The sequence below is a fragment of the Scyliorhinus torazame genome, chromosome 8, assembly GCF_047496885.1.
Source record: "Scyliorhinus torazame isolate Kashiwa2021f chromosome 8, sScyTor2.1, whole genome shotgun sequence".
Lineage (NCBI taxonomy): Eukaryota > Metazoa > Chordata > Chondrichthyes > Carcharhiniformes > Scyliorhinidae > Scyliorhinus > Scyliorhinus torazame.
The window spans coordinates 107,511,690-107,529,951 of NC_092714.1; the positions used below are offsets into that span (position 1 = coordinate 107,511,690).

At 47.9% G+C, this 18,262-nt stretch overlaps 1 protein-coding gene across 1 annotated transcript in view; it reads right to left on the reverse strand.

Annotated features, from left to right (window-relative positions):
- Positions 1-18,262, reverse strand: part of LOC140428025 (cilia- and flagella-associated protein 47-like) — a 1,060,448-nt gene that overhangs the window by 416,724 nt on the left and 625,462 nt on the right. Inside the window, exon 47 of the mRNA XM_072513997.1 lies at positions 14,504-14,703. Within this exon, the coding sequence (XP_072370098.1) occupies positions 14,504-14,703 (200 nt within the window). The remainder of the gene's footprint in view (positions 1-14,503; positions 14,704-18,262) is intronic.

Genomic DNA, 18,262 nt, shown 5'->3' on the forward strand with positions numbered 1-18,262 from the left:
TCCGAGACCTTCCCCTCTCCCACTCCCGTTTTTGAAATCACCCTATCCTGTGTCCCCTGGGGGGGTAAGAGCGGAAAGGTCGAAACCTGCCTTTGCACAAAGTCCCTCACCTGCAGATAATGAAACCCATTCCACCCGGCAATTCAAACTCCTCCTCCAAATCCTCCAATCAAGGAAAGCTCCCATTGATAAACAGATAAATCGATAAATGCCGGTGACAAGGGAACCTCGAACGACTGTGGATCGCCCTTCTACTGCAGCCATCATCTGCCATCGCAGCCATCTGTACCATATGCCAGGAGCTAAAACTCCTGAAGGCTTTGCTCTCTGGATCAAGCTTCTCCACCACGGAAAGGTGGCAATCCAAGGAAAGGAAGGCAGCAGGAATGGATGTGATACCAGCGGAAATTTTCAACCTGGCAGCTGCTCCTGAAAATCTGGGACAGAAAAGAAATTCCTGCTGACCTCATCGCTACCACAAGAAAGGAGATGAAGTAGACTATGGAACTACCAAGGAATCTCCCTACTCTCCATTGCCGGGAAGATCAGCGCCCATATCCTCGTTAGCTGCCTTCTCCCAAGCTCTGAGGAAATCCGTCCCCAAAGCCTGTATGGCTTCCAGCAAAACCGTGGAACAGCGGACAAGGCTTTCACTGCTCAGCAACTTCAAGTGAAATGCCAGGAGAAACATCAACCATTCTACATGGCCTTCATTGGTCTGACCAAAGCTTTTTCTCTGTCAATCGGGAAGTGCTATGGAAAACCCTGTCAAAAGCCAACTGACCAGAAAAATCAATATCGTCCAACTCCTCCATGCCCAGATGTCGGTGACAGTCCTCACCAACAGAAATCAGACAGAAACATTTGAGATCAAGACTGGAGTTAAACAGGGATGTGTCTTTGCCCCCATCCTTTCTGTCACCTTCATCATCACCATCATTCACCTTGTCAAGAGCAAGCTTCCCAGTGAAGTGGATATCGTCTACAGTTTGGATGGAAAACGATTCAACCTCAACCAGTTGAAAGCAAGAAGAAAACGACACTGACATCACTTGTGGAACTTCAGTATGCTGATAACATCGTCATCTCCATTCTCTCAGAAGAGAATCTCCAAGCCATGCTTGACACCTTCGTGAAAACATACCAATGAATTGGTCCCAGCCTCAACCTCAAGAAGACTCAAGCCCTTTACCAACCCGTCGCCCCAGGGCAAGATCCGGTATCTCCCTCCATCAAGATCAATGTGGAAACCCTACCAAACGTGAAACATTTCCCATACCTGGCGATCCACCTCTCATCTAAGGCTGACATCGATGCGGAGATTCAACATTGTATCCGATCCACAGGCGCTTCCTTCCGACGCCCAAGGACGAGAGTCTTTGTTGATCCTGACATCCGTTTTATCACGAAGGTACTCATGTACAAGGCGGTTATCCTCCCAACTTTTCTGTATTGCTTAAAACCTTGGACTATGTACAGACCCCACCTCAAGGTCCTGGAAAGGTACCATGAAAGCTGCCTGAGATGGATTCTCTGCATCAGCTGGGAGGACAGCTGCACAAACACCAGCATCCTTGAAGGAACCAGGAATACCAGCATCAAGGCCATGATCATCCGAAATTAACTTCTAGAGCAGACTGTGTGCTTAGGATGTCAGAGTTCTGACTGCCAAAGCAAATCATCTTCCCCCAGCTCAAGAAAGGCTCCTGGACAAGAGGAGGACAAAGAAGCACTTCAAAAACATCATGAAGGTATACATCAAGAAATGCAACACCTGGGATACCTTTGCTCAGAGAAGGCCTATTTGGAGGAACCTTTTGACTGAAGGGACACAATTCTTCTAGGATACTCGATGGCAAGAGGAGGCCCAGAAAAGGAGCCTGAGAAAGGAATAACAGTGATATAGAGTCTAAGGATTGATCTCACCTCCTGTAAACACCTGCCAAGTGTGCGGTCGAAGATGCAGCGCTAGGATCGGGCTCATCAGCCATGCAAGAACCCACAGAACCCATGACCAGTAATCTGGAATTTCTTAAGTGAACAATCGGACTCATTAGCCAGTGATCGCCAAAGAACTATACTTCTTAAATACATTTATCTGTACTGTGTTAAATGTTTTACATTAAAATTAGTGCATGTAAATAAAACAATGTTGGCTTTGGGAATCAGACATCTATTGTAATAGTACAGCACATATGGCTTGAAAATCCTCCTTCAAAATAGCTCTGCATCTCCTTTGCCATTTCACCAAAGCAGAGACTCCTTGTACAGCAGCAACATCTCAACACCGGGAGCGGGAATGTGCAGAAAATCTGGTGAGAGCCAAAAAGTTGGAAACCTGCTGGAAATCACATTGCAATTCTTCCAATGGTGGGTCGGTCTCCCCACAGGCAGGTGACGGGAATTCCATTTGCATCTCATGAATGTTCATTAAAACAGCTGCCACAGGTGTCCCATCAGGCCTTCCAATCCTGCCAGCGGAAAATTATGTCAACGTCAAACCCGAATGATAAAGAGTGGCATGTACAAGGCAGTCCTCATTTTGCCAGAGACTTCAAAGTGAATGCAACTTGCAAAACCCACCTGCAATGGTGCTGTATGGCTCCTGATGCGCTGTACACCAGCCTGCCAGGTCAGACCACTTCCTGCTCTCAATTCCCTCGCCGAGCTGATCTTTTTGGACAGCACTATGCTGCTGGACCCATGGACCCTCCTGTGTCACCAAGTTGAATCAATACTGCACCTGCAATTTTCCCCTGGTGCCACACACCAACGTTTACCTGGACAACACTGTGCTGCAGGAATAATGCAGTCACTGCAGCAAAGATCTGGAGCGGGATTCTCCAATAATGGGGCTGTGTCCCACGCCCGTGGAAAAACGAGCGCACATCACTCTGGGCTTACTAGGAGAAAGCCCAGGGTGATTCTCCGATTTGCAGGGGCTAGCAGGGCCCCGGAGTGCTCCTCGCAGCTGCGGCTGCCAATACAGGGCCCTGCACTTCCGGTCGGTGGTCTGCGCATGCGCACAGCGGTGGCTTTAGACGGACGCCCCGTGCAACATGGTCGGCCCACACCGCTTGACCGGCACCGCAAAGATAGGTCCCCCCCAGGTCGCGCGCGCCCGTGGATCAGTGGCCCCCAATCGTTGGCCTGGCCATCGAGGAGGCCCCCCTGTGAATGATCCCCCGTCCCCCACCAGGGCGGCCGCGGACAGAGTCCACAGCCGCCACGCCGAGTTCGCGACAGGTGGAATCATGAGAGAACCACCCCGTCAGGAACTCGGCCAGCTGCACTCGGTGAATCGCCGCGGGGGCCTCTTTCAATGGCCCCCAACGGATGCCACGTCGATCGTGCGCATGTGCGCGATTGGCGCCGATTCTCCGGGGACTGGAGAATCGCGGGAGTGCCGTCGGACCCGATCTCAGGTGTGTCGTCCATTCTCCACCCCCGCACCGGTCCCGATTTTGGCGCGGAGGCTCGGAGAATCCCACCCCTGAAGTTCGACTAGGGCTGTATTGTGAGGTGAGGACAGGAGGTGGGGTGGGCAGATGAAGGCAAGGGGGCATTATGGAAGGAGGTTCTGTGGAAGGGGTGACGTGGAGAAAGGGCAAACACTGGGATGAAGTATGGAAGGGAGGGCTGTGCAAGGAGGGGGGTGGGGGATGAGCAAACACTGGGTGCAAAGTGGAAGGAGGGTTGTGCAAGGAGGGGAGTGGGTTAAGGGCAAGGAGTCATGATGGTAAGCAGAGAGGAGAGGAAGTGGACGAAGAAGACGATAAATGGAAGGCAGAGAGGCAGAGTGGAGGGAATCTGGACCCTGACAAGGTTGCTTGATACACTGGCATACAAGGGTATCTAAGGGACACAAACATGGATTACTGGAAAGGGATGCATACAAACTGCAGATTATGGGGTAGATGCTTAATACTATGGCACATTAGGAATGGGTTTGCATGAAAACTAAACAGGTCAGGGCTGCATACTCGTGAAGGTCATTTGTCCATAGTCCTCTTTGGAAATGGAAACTATGTTAAGATTGTCATTTCAATTCTGGTACTGGCAGACAGGAGTCAGAGAGTGCAGCAAAATGGAAAGGAGTCACAGATGATAGGCAGACCAGGATATTGGTGGACCTCACAGTCTAACGTCAAAAATAGGAGACATTGCGGAAGAGCAGCAGGCATGCACCAGGAGCAATCATTGGAAGCAAGGTGTATGCCACCTGCAAAAAGGGGTAATAGCTGTGTGCTTCACAGGAAAATTACACAGCTTGATGTGCAGGTTGTCCTACAGTCGATGTCCCTGAGCATGGGGGCTCTGTACAGTGCTGCAGAGTGTACTGTGATGGTCAAGGGAGCATAGGGCAAACATATAATAAAGGGTAGATACATGAAACTTTCACAGGTAGCGGGTGGGGGGGGGGGGGGGGGGGGGGGGGGGGGGACATGACCCCTTTAAGACACAGTGAAAATAACTCCAAATAGGGTGGGTGCAGGTTCTATGGGCTCGGGAGTGGCGGGGGGAGGAGGGGAGCGGGGATGTTGGTCCACCACCACAATGGCAGGATCCAGTATTACCAGGGGAGTCTGGAGAATAATAAACACCCCGGAAACATTCTTCCCAATAATCAACTATACAAATTGTACAGATTTTCCTCCTTTTTCAGTCCCCCCCCCCCCCGCCGCCCACAACGAACAGCTAGTCAAACATGGTCACAAACATCCCCCACCTTTTCTCGAACTCCCCTGCTGAGCCCCTTCAGTCATACTTTATCTTCTCCAACCGCAGGAAGTTGTACAGATCACCCAACCATGCTGCTACCCCCAGTGGCGATGCCGACCGCATCTCCAACAAGATCTGTCGCTGTGCAATCAGAGAGGCGAAGGCAATTACATCGGCCTTCCTCCTCTCCATGAGCTCCGGCTTCTCTGAAATCCCAAATATCGCCACCAAAGGGTCTGGGTCCACTCCCTCCTCCACTATCCTGGCTAAGACCGCGAACACTCCCGCCCAGAATCTTCCCAATTTTTCACAACCCCAAAACATGTGCGCGTGATTCGCTGGCCCCCGCCCACACCTCTCACACTCATCTGCTACCCCCTGAAAGAGCCCAATCACTCTCGCCCCAGTCATATGCACCTTGTGCACCACCTTAAACTGTATCAGGCCCTTCCTTGCACAAGAGGAGGTCCCGTTTACCCTTCAAAGAACAAACAAAGAACAAAGAAATGTACAGCACAGGAACAGGCCCTTCGGCCCTCCAAGCCCGTGCCGACCACACTGCCCGACTAAACTACAATCTTCTACCCTTCCTGGGTCCGTATCCTTCTATTCCCATCCTATTCATATATTTGTCAAGATGCCCCTTAAATGTCCCTATCGCCCCTGCTTCCACTACCTCCTCCGGTAGCGAGTTCCAGGTACCCACTACCCTCTGCGTAAAATACTTGCCTCGTACATCTACTCTAAACCTTGCCCCTCTCACCTTAAACCTATGCCCCCTAGTAATTGACCCCTCTACCCTGGGGAAAAGCCTCTGACTATCCACTCTGTCTATGCCCCTCATAATTTTGTATACCTCTATCAGGTCGCCCCTCAACCTCCTTCGTTCCAGTGAGAACAAACCGAGTTTATTCAACCGCTCCTCATAGCTTATGCCCTCCATACCAGGCAACATTCTGGTAAATCTCTTCTGCACCCTCTCTAAAGCCTCCACATCCTTCTGGTAGTGTGGCGACCAGAATTGAACACTATACTCCAAGTGTGGCCTAACTAAGGTTCGAGACAGCTGCAACATGACTTGCCAATTCTTATACTCAATGCCCCGGCCAATGAAGGCCAGCATGCCGTATGCCTTCTTGACTACCTTCTCCACCTGTGTTGCCCCTTTCAATGACCTGTGGACCTGTACTCCTAGATCTCTTTGACTTTCAATACTCTTGAGGGTTCTACCATTCACTGTATATTCCCTACCTGCATTAGACCTTCCAAAATGCATTACCTCACATTTGTCCGGATTAAACTCCATCTGCCATCTCTCCGCCCAAGTCTCCAGACAATCTAAATCCTGCTGTATCCTCCGACAGTCCTCATCGCTATCCGCAATTCCACCAACCTTTGTGTCGTCTGCAAACTTACTAATCAGACCAGTTACATTTTCCTCCAAATCATTTATATATACTACAAAGAGCAAAGGTCCCAGCACTGATCCCTGTGGAACACCACTGGTCACAGCCCTCCAATTAGAAAAGCATCCCTCCATTGCTACCCTCTGCCTTCTATGGCCTAGCCAGTTCTGTATCCACCTTGCCAGTTCACCCCTGATCCCGTGTGACTTCACCTTTTGTACTAGTCTACCATGAGGGACCTTGTCAAAGGCCTTACTGAAGTCCATATAGACAACATCTACTGCCCTACCTGCATCAATCATCTTAGTGACCTCCTCGAAAAACTCTATCAAGTTAGTGAGACACGACCTCCCCTTCACAAAACCGTGCTGCCTCTCACTAATACGTCCATTTGCTTCCAAATGGGAGTAGATCCTGTCTCTAAGAATTCTCTCCAGTAATTTCCCTACCACTGACGTAAGGCTCACCGGCCTGTAGTTCCCGGGATTATCCTTGCTACCCTTCTTAAACAGAGGAACAACATTGGCTATTCTCCAGTCCTCCGGGACATCCCCTGAAGACAGCGAGGATCCAAAGATTTCTGTCAAGGCCTCAGCAATTTCCTCTCCAGCCTCCTTCAGTATTCTGGGGTAGATCCCATCAGGCCCTGGGGACTTATCTACCTTAATATTTTTTAAGACACCCAACACCTCGTCTTTTTGGATCACAATGTGACCCAGGCTATCTACACCCCCTTCTCCAGACTCAACATCTACCAATTCCTTCTCTTTGGTGAATACTGATGCAAAGTATTCATTTAGTACCTCGCCCATTTCCTCTGGCTCCACACATAGATTCCCTTGCCTATCCTTCAGTGGGCCAACCCTTTCCCTGGCTACCCTCTTACTTTTTATGTACGTGTAAAAAGCCTTGGGATTATCCTTAACCCTATTTGCTAATGACTTTTCGTGACCCCTTCTAGCCCTCCTGACTCCTTGCTTAAGTTCCTTCCTACTTTCCTTATATGCCACACAGGCTTCGTCTGTTCCCAGCCTTTTAGCCCTGACAAATGCCTCCTTTTTCTTTTTGACGAGGCCTACAATATCACTCGTCATCCAAGGTTCCCGAAAATTGCTGTATTTATCTTTCTTCCTCACAGGAACATGCCGGTCCTGTATTCCTTTCAACTGACACTTGAAAGCCTCCCACATGTCAGATGTTGATTTGCCCTCAAACATCCGCCCCCAATCTATGTTCTTCAGTTCCCGCCTAATATTGTTATAATTAGCCTTCCCCCAATTTAGCACATTCATCCTCGGACCACTCTTATCCTTGTCCACCAATACTTTAAAACTTACTGAATTGTGGTCACTGTTACCGAAATGCTCCCCTACTGAAACATCTACCACCTGGCCGGGCTCATTCCCCAATACCAGGTCCAGTACCGCCCCTTCCCTAGTTGGACTGTTTACATATTGTTTTAAGAAGCCCTCCTGGATGCTCCTTACAAACTCCGCCCCGTCTAAGCCCCTGGCACTAAGTGAGTCCCAGTCAATATTGGGGAAGTTGAAGTCTCCCATCACCACAACCCTGTTGTTTTTACTCTTTTCCAAAATCTGTCTACCTATCTGCTCCTCTATCTCCTGCTGGCTGTTGGGAGGCCTGTAGTATACCCCCAACATTGTGACTGCACCCTTCTTATTCCTGATCTCTACCCATACAGCCTCACTGCCCTCTGAGGTGTCCTCTCGCAGTATAGCTGTGATATTCTCCCGAACAAGTAGCGCAACTCCACCTCCCCTTTTACATCCCCCTCTATCCCGCCTGAAACATCTAAATCCTGGAACGTTTAGCTGCCAATCCTGCCCTTCCCTCAACCAGGTCTCTGTAATGGCAACAACATCATAGTTCCAAGTATTAATCCAAGCTCTAAGTTCATCTGCCTTACCCGTAATGCTCCTTGCATTAAAACATATGCACTTCAGGCCACCAGACCCGCTGTGTTCAGCAACTTCTCCCCGTCTGCTCTGCCTCAGAGCCACACTGTCCCTATTCCCTAGTTCTCCCTCAATGCTCTCACCTTCTGACCTATTGCTCCCGTGCCCACCCCCCTGCCATACTAGTTTAAACCCTCCCGTGTGACACTAGCAAACCTCGCGGCCAGGATATTTATGCCTCTCCGGTTTAGATGCAACCCGTCCTTCTTATACAGGTCACACCTGCCCCGGAAGAGCTCCCAGTGGTCCAGATAATGGAAACCCTCCCTCCTACACCAGCTGTTTAGCCACGTGTTTATCTGCTCTAACTTCCTATTTCTAGCCTCACTGGCACGTGGCACAGGGAGTAATCCCGAGATTACAACCCTCGAGGTCCTGTCTTTTAACTTTCTGCCTAGCTCCCTGAACTCCTGCTGCAGGACCTCATGCCCCTTCCTGCCTATGTCGTTAGTACCAATATGTACAACGACCTCTGCCTGTTTGCCCTCCCCCTTGAGGATTCCCTCTACCCGTTCGGAGACATCCTGGACCCTGGCACCAGGGAGGCAACATACCATCCTGGAGTCTCTTTCACGTCCACAGAAGCGCCTATCTGTGCCCCTGACTATAGAGTCCCCTATTACTATTACTCTTCTGCGCTTTGACCCTCCCTTCTGAACATCAGAGTCAGCCGTGGTGCCACTGCTCTGGCTGCTGCTGTTTTCCCCTGATAGGCTATCCTCCCCGACAGTATCCAAAGGGGTATATCTGTTCAAGAGGGGGACAACCACAGGGGATTCCTGCACTGACTGCCTGCCCTTTCTGGTGGTCACCCATTTCTCTGCCTGCACCTTGGGTGTGACCACATTTACATAACTGCGATCTATGACGCTTTCCGCCACCTGCATGCTCCTAAGTGCATCCAATTGCTGCTCCAACCGAACGATGCGGTCTGTGAGGAGCTCCAGTTGGGTGCACTTTCTGCAGATGAAGCCATCCGGGACGCTGGAAGCCTCCCGGACCTGCCACATCTCACAGTCAGAGCACAGCACCCCTCTAACTGACATTGCGTCAATTAATTAAAATTTGTCTTTTTTTTTTAAATACTTTTTTTTTTAAATTTCAAAGTTACTGTCAACTATCTGTTTCCTAGCACTAGATTTCTAATAGAAATGCGATAGCTAACTATAATACTCTCCGATCTCTGGCTTAGATATCCTCTAAATTCTAATTAAGTTATTATGTTTAATTAGTTCCCAAATACTCAAATTTTTTTTAAATTTAGGTTAGAATCCCAACCAGCCACTCTGGCCACAGCTTTTCTGTGATGTCACTTTAGTTTCCCCCCGACACACACAATTTGAAAAAAGGTATAAAAGTAAAAATCACTTACTTACCTTCTTAGTGTCTGAGATGTTCCCAGGTTCTCTCGCTGACAGAGACTGCTCCTCCACCTCCGATCCTTGACCTGCACAATGCTAATAATATAATAATATAATATGGCACTTACCTTACACCAATGGGTCTTATTATTAGGTTAGAGGAGGAGGGCGGGTGGGAGACACTACACGTGTAGTGTCTCGGGTTTCCTCTCCACCAGAATTTATTAGTTGGGGGGGGGGGACTTCCCAGGAGGTCCGCGGGTCGAACTTCCGGTTCTGCCTTATATAAAAACAAATAAAACAGAAAAGAAGAACAGACACGGGACCAGGCAAGGCTTTTAAATACACTACTCACCTCCAAGAAGGCCCCTGCGCACCGCTGCCGCCGAAATCCGAAGGGCTGCTCCTGTAAAGGTAAGGCTTTTTAAAGTAAGTACTCACCTCCCAGAAGGCCCCTGCGCACCGCTGCCGCCGAAATCCGAAGGGCTGCTCCTGTAAAGGTAAGGCTTTTTAAAGTAAGTACTCACCTCCCAGAAGGCCCCTGCGCACCGCTGCCGCCGAAATCCAAAGGGCTGCTCCTGTAAAGGTAAGGCTTTTAAATACACTACTCATCTCCAAGAAGGCCCCTGCGCACCGCTGCCACCGAAATCCGAAGGGCTGCTCCTGTAAAGGTAAGGCTTTTTAAAGTAAGTACTCACCTCCCAGAAGGCCCCTGCGCACCGCTGCCGCCGAAATCCGAAGGGCTGCTCCTGTAAAGGTAAGGCTTTTTAAAGTAAGTACTCACCTCCCAGAAGGCCCCTGCGCACCGCTGCCGCCGAAATCCGAAGGCAACCAAAATTCATAGTTATGCCAAGTCAAAGAGTGGAGTTCAGAGCTACAGTGGTTCAATCCTATAGTTCATAAATTCTCACCCGCCACAGGACTCCAGATGTCACAGCTGTGGAATGGAATTCTGTTTACGTGTGTGTGTGTGTGTGTGTGTGTGCGCGTGTGAGCTAGAGTCCGAGGGAGCATGAGGGTCAATGCAATTTAAAGTGCCAAAGCTTAGTTGCCCAATTTCTCCCATAGCTCTCTTGTTCACACCTTTGTACTCAGCATCTTTACGCATTCTGGTCTTCAATGTTTTTTTTCAGAGAGGAGCCAAAAGTAGAATGGATCCAGTGCTCCAGGAAACTTTTCTATGAATCCTCATTCGAGGCAAGAGCCAAAGGATGGAAAGGCCTCTTGTGCATGCAGCTCCAGCAGGAGGCACCACATGGGGACAAGGCCAGGGGGAGTGTGAGCATCAACAGTTGGCTGAGGAGCAAAGACCCAGTTTGCGGAGAGGACTGGCAACACCGAAGATCTATCGTCCATGAGTCTTTCTACTCATGAGTGAGAGGTATTGCAGAGTAAAGCTGCAATTGGCCAGAGATCTGGGTCCACTACATATGCCACATGCTCTGAGAAGACCTGATGCCATATGGGTTTGGAGGCTATCCCCTACCAGTATCCCTGAAGATGACAGCAACACTCAATTTCTTTACTTTGGGGTCTTTCTAGGGAGCAACTGGGGACTTGTGTGGCATTTCACAGTGGGCAATCGCCGCATTCAGGAGGTGACCAATGGCCTTTACAGGAGGGCCTATCACATAAATTAGATGAGGATAACCAGGTTCAAAGGTTCACAAAGCTCTCAGCTATCTCTATTTTTAAGAGCGCAGGGAGCAACAAACTGCATTGGTGTGGCTGTGAAGGCTTCCTGGCAGCACCCTAGATCTTCATCAATCACAAGGGCTTCCATTCCATCAATGTGCAGTTAGTTTGTGATCATTGCGAGCAAATCTGGCATGTGTATACACAGGTCCCTGGTTGCCATAATTCCGACATATTCAGTCACTCTCAGGTGTCTGGGATCTTCATGGGGCCAGAATGTCTACAGGGATGGTTGCTGGGGGAAGGGCTGTAGACCAACTTAAACACTGGCTCGTGAGTTCAGTGTGTCGCCCTCAGACTTCAGCCGAAGGAAGGTACAACACTACTCGTCGCAGCACACGATTCGTCATAGGGCAGACCATAGGTCAGCTGAAGATGCGATTCAGATGCCTGGACCACTCATGTGGCTGTCTGCCATGAGCACGGGAGAGGGTTGTCCAGGGTTTGCTGGCTATGCAGAGAGGCGAGGCCCTGCCAGGGGGGATCTGGAAGAGAATGATATGAGTGTGCTGGACTGGCATTTAAATATGACACCGGGACCTTTGAACCCATCAGCTGAGGGCGGGCGGATGAATCAGCTGCCAGCCTGCCAGGTGACTCAGAGAGGAACACACTTGTGCATAATTAATGAGGTTTCAATCTCTGAATCTGGTGCAGGATCCCACAACGCCAGTCAGCAGGAGCCACCCGCTACCGCACTTAGTTCCAAATTGGAAAATTCCACTCCTGATGGCAGAATAGATAATTAAAGCTGAATGTGGTAGAACCTGACATCAAACTTTGGACAATGTGCAATTGCAATATGCATCTCAAGTTACCGGTATCCATTAATTAGAACGTCAGTTTCCATGCAGTGGCTCAGGAAGTTCAAGCGTCTGCAGATTCAACCTATGACATTTGTTGGTGGATAGTTGCTCAGTAAATGTGCCTGAGCGACATGTACATTTGGAGCAATGACAGGGCTTGACCCTATTTCCTACTGTACAACAGTGCATGTAGGCACTTCAAAATTACTTCATTGCCTTAACAACTTTGGTAAGTACTGAGAGCATGTGAAACAGTACAGGCAGGATTTTCCAGCCCTTCCCACCAGCAGGATATTTTGTTCCCGTCGGAGGCAACCTTCCCAGGGCGGGTTCCCTGGTGGCAGGATGGACGAGCCATGCAAAACAGTGTGGACTTTGGCAGGAATGGAAAATCGCGCTGCCAACCGATGGCAAGCAGCCTTCACTGTGGGAAAACACATTGGAGAGAAGGGGGTAAAAAGTCAAAAGGGGATCATAACTGTAAGCGTTTCATTCTGGTTTAGCACTGTTGCCGGCTTGGGTCACTGTCTGTGCGGAGTCTGCACGTTCTCCCCTTGTGCGCGTGGGTTTCCTCCAGGCGCTCGGGGTTCCTCCCACAAGGCCCAAAAGATGTGTGTTAGGTGAATTGGACATTCTGAATTCTCCTTCAGTGTACCCGAACAGGTGGCGGAATGTGGCAACTGGGGACTTTTCACAGTATCTTCATTGCAGTGTTATTGTAAGCCTGTTTGTGACACTAATAAAGATTATTATTATTCTTTTTCTTTGGAATTTGACCAGCTATAACCTGTGAAAACCTTGCCATTGAAATTTTTATCCAAAGTGTCAGGGCTATTGGGAAATAATTTCCGCTAAATTTATCAACAGAACGAATTTCAAGCTGCTTCTTTTCAGTGCTTAACCTAGGGCACAATCTAACGGAAAAAAAACAAGTGCACAATCTAATGGGAAAAAAGAGTGTTCTTGGCAGTACAAGAGGGGTTGTTTCATGACACCGCCATCCAACAGCACTCTGCTTCTTTTTCGGACCTCAGCGGAGAACACCCCGCCAAGTCCACACACAGTCGCATTTCCTGCACTGATGGGGTCCACTCGCCAGTGCAGGAAGAGATCGGGGCATCTCTCAACCCCCCCCCCCATGCCCCCCCTGGAGTCAGCCAACATCCAGCTCACCTGTGGGCAGGATCCAGATTGTGACGTCTCGCAATATCTCGGCCTAATGACCGCCGGGAAACTACCGGCCGCGATCCGTCCCGGTTCCGGTGGGACACGGGGGTGAATCATGCCCTTAGATTAGAGTTTTTAGACCTCATCTTAATTTCAAAAACACTGAATGAATCATGTGGAAATGAAATAAAAATATCCTATAAAATGTGTCCTACAGGCAAGAACTGGAACTCTCGAGTAGTTAATTGGAGTCATAGAAGAGAGCAAGAACTGAAAAGATTATTGCTGTGTAACGTGGGGTCAACAAATTCACTTTTAAAATATACACTTCTAATGAGTTAAAAATATAGGGCGAAATTCTCCGGTATCGGCGCGATGTCCGTCGACTGGCGCCCAAAACGGCGCAAATCAGTCGGGCATCGCGCCGCCCCAAACGTGCGGAATGCTCTGCATCTTGGGGGGCCGAGCCCCAACCTTAAGGGGCTAGGCCCGCGCCGGACTGATTTCCGCCCCGTCAGCTGGCGGTAAAGGCCTTTGGTGCCCCGCCAGCTGGCACGGAAATGACATCTCCGGTCGGCGCATGCGCTGGAGCATTAGTGGCCGCTGACGGCATTCTCGCGCATGCGCAGTGGAGGGAGTCTCTTCCGCCTCCGCCATGGTGGAGACCGTGGCGAAGGCGGAAGGAAAAGAGTGCCCCCACGGCACAGGCCCGCCCTCGGATCGGTTTTGCCCCGATCGCGGGCCAGGCCACCGTGGGGGCACCCCCCGGGGCCAGATCGCCCCGCGCCCCCCCCCAGGACCCCGGAGCCCGCCCGCGCCACCTTGTCCCGCCAATAAGGTAGGTGGTTAAATCTACGCCGGCGGGACAAGCATTTTAGCAGCGGGATTTTGGCCCACCCGGGCCGGAGAATCGCGCGGGGGGCCCGCCAACCGGCGCGGCCCGATTCCCGCCCCCGCCGAATATCTGGTGCCGGAGAATTCGGCAACCGGCGGGGGCGGGATTCACGACAGCCCCCGGCGATTCTCCGACCCGGCGGGGGGGTCGGAGAATCTCGCCCATAGTTTCAGTAGTGATAATAGAGCATGATTTCCACGTGAAACCTTTAATGAAAATTGCATTTTTTGTCTGATTAAACAGGAGCACCTTCCAACATGCCCAAAATATTGTTTGCTTATTTTCACTATTCTCAAATTAAACTGTTATTTGATTAGGAGATAACAAGCTGAAATAACAAACTTCTCTTACAGGAATTGCAAGTTTGAATTGAAATGCTATTGGAGAATGAATTTACCAATTTCTGCAGCTTGGAAGTAAAACATTTGAATGATGTTGAATCTTGTTAAACCAGGCCGACATTTTCAACACTTACCACAGGAATATTTTTAATGGCAGCTTGGTGGGTGGAAGCAGCAATTTCCAATTCAGTCTCAAAGTTGTCCTCAGGATTCACCACACATATAATGGTGTACAAGCGGATATCACATGGGGACCTTAGCAGGATCTGGCAAGTGTATCGACCTGGCCCTTTTGCAAGAAATTTCATTGGCATGGTGGCTGAATCTTCCTTATCTAGATTGATTGAAAAAAGTGGGAACTATCAATTTTCCATAGTCCAAGGCTACTTAACATTAGAATACTAGAATTACAGTGATTCCCATGAATTACATTGTGTCACACACTTCACCTTGCGTCCTTTATTTCACATTTTATATTGTTTTCTTTCTGCGTTCCATTTTCTACATTGCCTGAAATGTAGACAAAAAACTAATAGCAAAAAAAATCCCAATGATACATAGTGCACCTCCACATCCTGCACCGAAACGGCTTCAAATTTAACTTTTTTTTTAATTTGAGGGGCAATTTAGCATGGCCAATCCATCTAACCTGCACATCTTTGGGTTGTGGGGTTGAGACCCACGCAAGCACAGGGAGAATGTGCAAACTCCACAGGGACAGTGACCTGGGGCTGGGATCAAACCCAGGTCCTCAGCGCAGTAAGGCGCAGTAAGGCTACATCACCTCGCATCATGCTTTAAATTTAACTCTAAGATGTTATGTAATAATATTCCCACAAGGAGGGGCTGCAGAGCATTACAAAGTACTTTAATCATTGGAATAGCTGCAGCAACCTTTGACAAAACAAAATGCTTTCGATCTAGCAAAAGATTACAAAGTCATTCAGCGGAGTGCTTTCAAATATGGTTTGATACCGATTCATATAAAGAAGATCTTGGGGCAGATGTTGAAGTCAATAATTTCCTGCTTCTGGACTGTAGTAGAAAGATTCAACACCGCTCGTTATGGCAAAATAACAAGGCTTTATTTACGAAATGACTACATGTAGTAATGGCTGAAATTTGAGGTCAGAGAACAGTTAGTGCCACTGCTGATTCCTTCCCAAGTCCGCACTTTTACAGAAAATCAGTTCAGTATTTATACATTATCATTATCAAGATTGCATGACCACAGCCTAGTCAGGAATTCGATCGGAAGTAGAAACGGAAGCAATGTCATGAAACAGGCATAACCTTGCTGACCTTCTAGGACTCTTTGTCTCATCACTCATACCATTATCTTGTCCTTTGATGGAACATTAAAAGGTCGGAGGAGACTTATTCATTCCTGACCTTATCTCGTCTTATTCATACTGCCCTGGTGAGTTATGATGAGTTAGCCTTATCAGGAGTTGCAGAGGTCAGGCATTTTGGAATAGATTGACTTTCTCTGATCTTATTCATGCTTTAGGTCAGCTTTTCTTACATTGTACTGAATAGTTTGACCAGTCTTCCCATTGACCAGTTTTCCCATCATGCCATTACTTTATTCGTACAACATCACACAGATGTTCAAACGTTTGGTCAACAGGTACGTTTTAAGGCATGTCTTAAAGAAGCAGAGAGAGCTAGAGACAGGAAAGAATTCCAAAACTGAAGGGATAGTCACCAATGGTGGACATTTAAAATTGAGATGCACAAGAGGCAATAATTGGAAGAGCACAAAGGTTTCAGAGGGTAATAGTTTCAGAGGAGCATGTGGTGATGGAGTTAAGGAGGGGCGAGAGACCCCTTATCTCTCCTCAGGTTCCTTGATCAATGAACTTAAATTGGTGTCCTTTGGGTACTGATTCACCCACTACTAAAGAGTAGTTTCTCCTTAGTCTGGCAACATTTTTCATGATTTTAAATGCCTTTAGTAAATTTCCATTTAACTTTCTCTGCTCTGAAGAAATCAATCCCAGTTTCTCCAATCTCTTCACAAAACCAAAGCTTATCATCCCTGGTGGAATTCTACACTTTTAAGGCATCGGTTTATAAGCCAAGAACTCCATTACCTTTAAAGATTTGTATATATGAGAACCCCTTTTAAAGTGTACCATTTAAGTTTTTTAAAAATAAATTTAGAGTATCCAATTAATTTTTTCCAATTAAGGGGCAATTTAGCATGGCCAATCCACCTACCCTGCACATCTTTGTGAGATTAACATTTGAGTTGTGGGGGTGAAATCCACGCAAACAGGGGAGAATTTCACAGTAACTTCATTGAAGCCTACTTGTGACAATAAGTGATTTTCATTTAATTTCATGTGCAAACTCCACACGGACAGTGACCCAGAGCCAGGATCGAACCTGGGACCTCAGCGCCATTATGCAACAGTGCGAACCACTGCGCCACCATGCTGCCAAAATTGTACCATTTAAGTTACATTCTTCCTCCTGAATGCATCAGGTTGCATTTAACTCCCTAAATTAAATTCTATCCACCATGTGTCTCCCAGTTCACCAGTCTCCTCTTCCAATTATTGTGATGGGCTTGATTTTAACATGCAAGAATGAGTGTGTTGTGACAGGTCAGAGATTAACATTTTACCTAGAGCCCCTCCAACCCCCTCTATTCAGGGTTTAATAAAACCACGCAAGGCAGCCAATCAACTCCCAGGAGGCAGTTTGGCAATGCTAATGAAGTTGGCAGCCTCCGTTTTACAGGGTTAACTCTTTTCCAGACCATAGGATACCCAACAGCTTAAAGGAGGTGAGGTCAGCTTTAGGAAGGAGGCTGTAGTGTTTCCACGATACACCCCCTGTCCCAACAAGAACTCCTTTCATAAGACCCACCGCCCTTCTCATATAAAGACCCCCAGGGTGCAGGATCGAACTGCTCTCAGGTTAGGAGTCAGACCTATCTGGTCCAGCAGACTGCTTCCTAGTCCTACTCCACAACTGGAAGCCAAGACTTTCAACCAGATTGAACTCCAGGCTGGGAGGCCATCAGAGACAAAATATGTTGTTGTGGAGTTAAAGCCCCACAGCATGGAAGGTAACCCAGATCTGAGTTTCCTATCTGAAACTATGCCTCCTACCAAAGTCAACCACCCCTGTTAATATCCAGACTTATACTTCTCAATGCTTATTACATTTTCCAGCTTTGAGTCTACATCCTTTTCAAGTTTGATTTCACTTCCACCATCTTTTTAGGCAATGTATACAATGAACATGTGTTAAAAAACATTGAAAATAAACTGACTGTCACTTTCAAACAAATACAAACCATTAGAAATTATTTCACATATATAAAATAGAGGATATGGACTGGATAAATTTACATACAATTGCTTTCTGCTTAAATATGTTTCTAAAGCCTTTAAAATAGATAGTTATTCAGTGTCAAGGATGCAGATGCACTGAATTGGTGTTGTGTGATCGACTCCATGTTTTTCACAATGGTATCTTACAGTTTTGATTTAAAATTACTTGTAAAAATTGCAACTGCAACCCATCAAAAGGAAGTTAATATTCAAACTGTACAATTCACTGTATAAGCAAAAGAAAACAAAGTTGAATAGATGCAAATATTTTCTATGAATCGGCAATGCAGTGCACTGGTAAACTTTCTGCCTGATGAAAATTAGTTTTTAAGTCCCTCAACAATTTAAAATTTAACCAATTATTACCATGGAAGCAAAATCTAATCCTCTTTCATCACAAATGTTCAGGATAGCGAACAAAAAATTATGTTGTTGTGGGACATGTAGATCCATTCAGACAAGGGGCGCGATTCAACTAATTGGGAACAAAGTCCCATAGTGAGCACATTAAGCCGTGTGTTTTCCGACTCTCGCAGTGCCGATAAA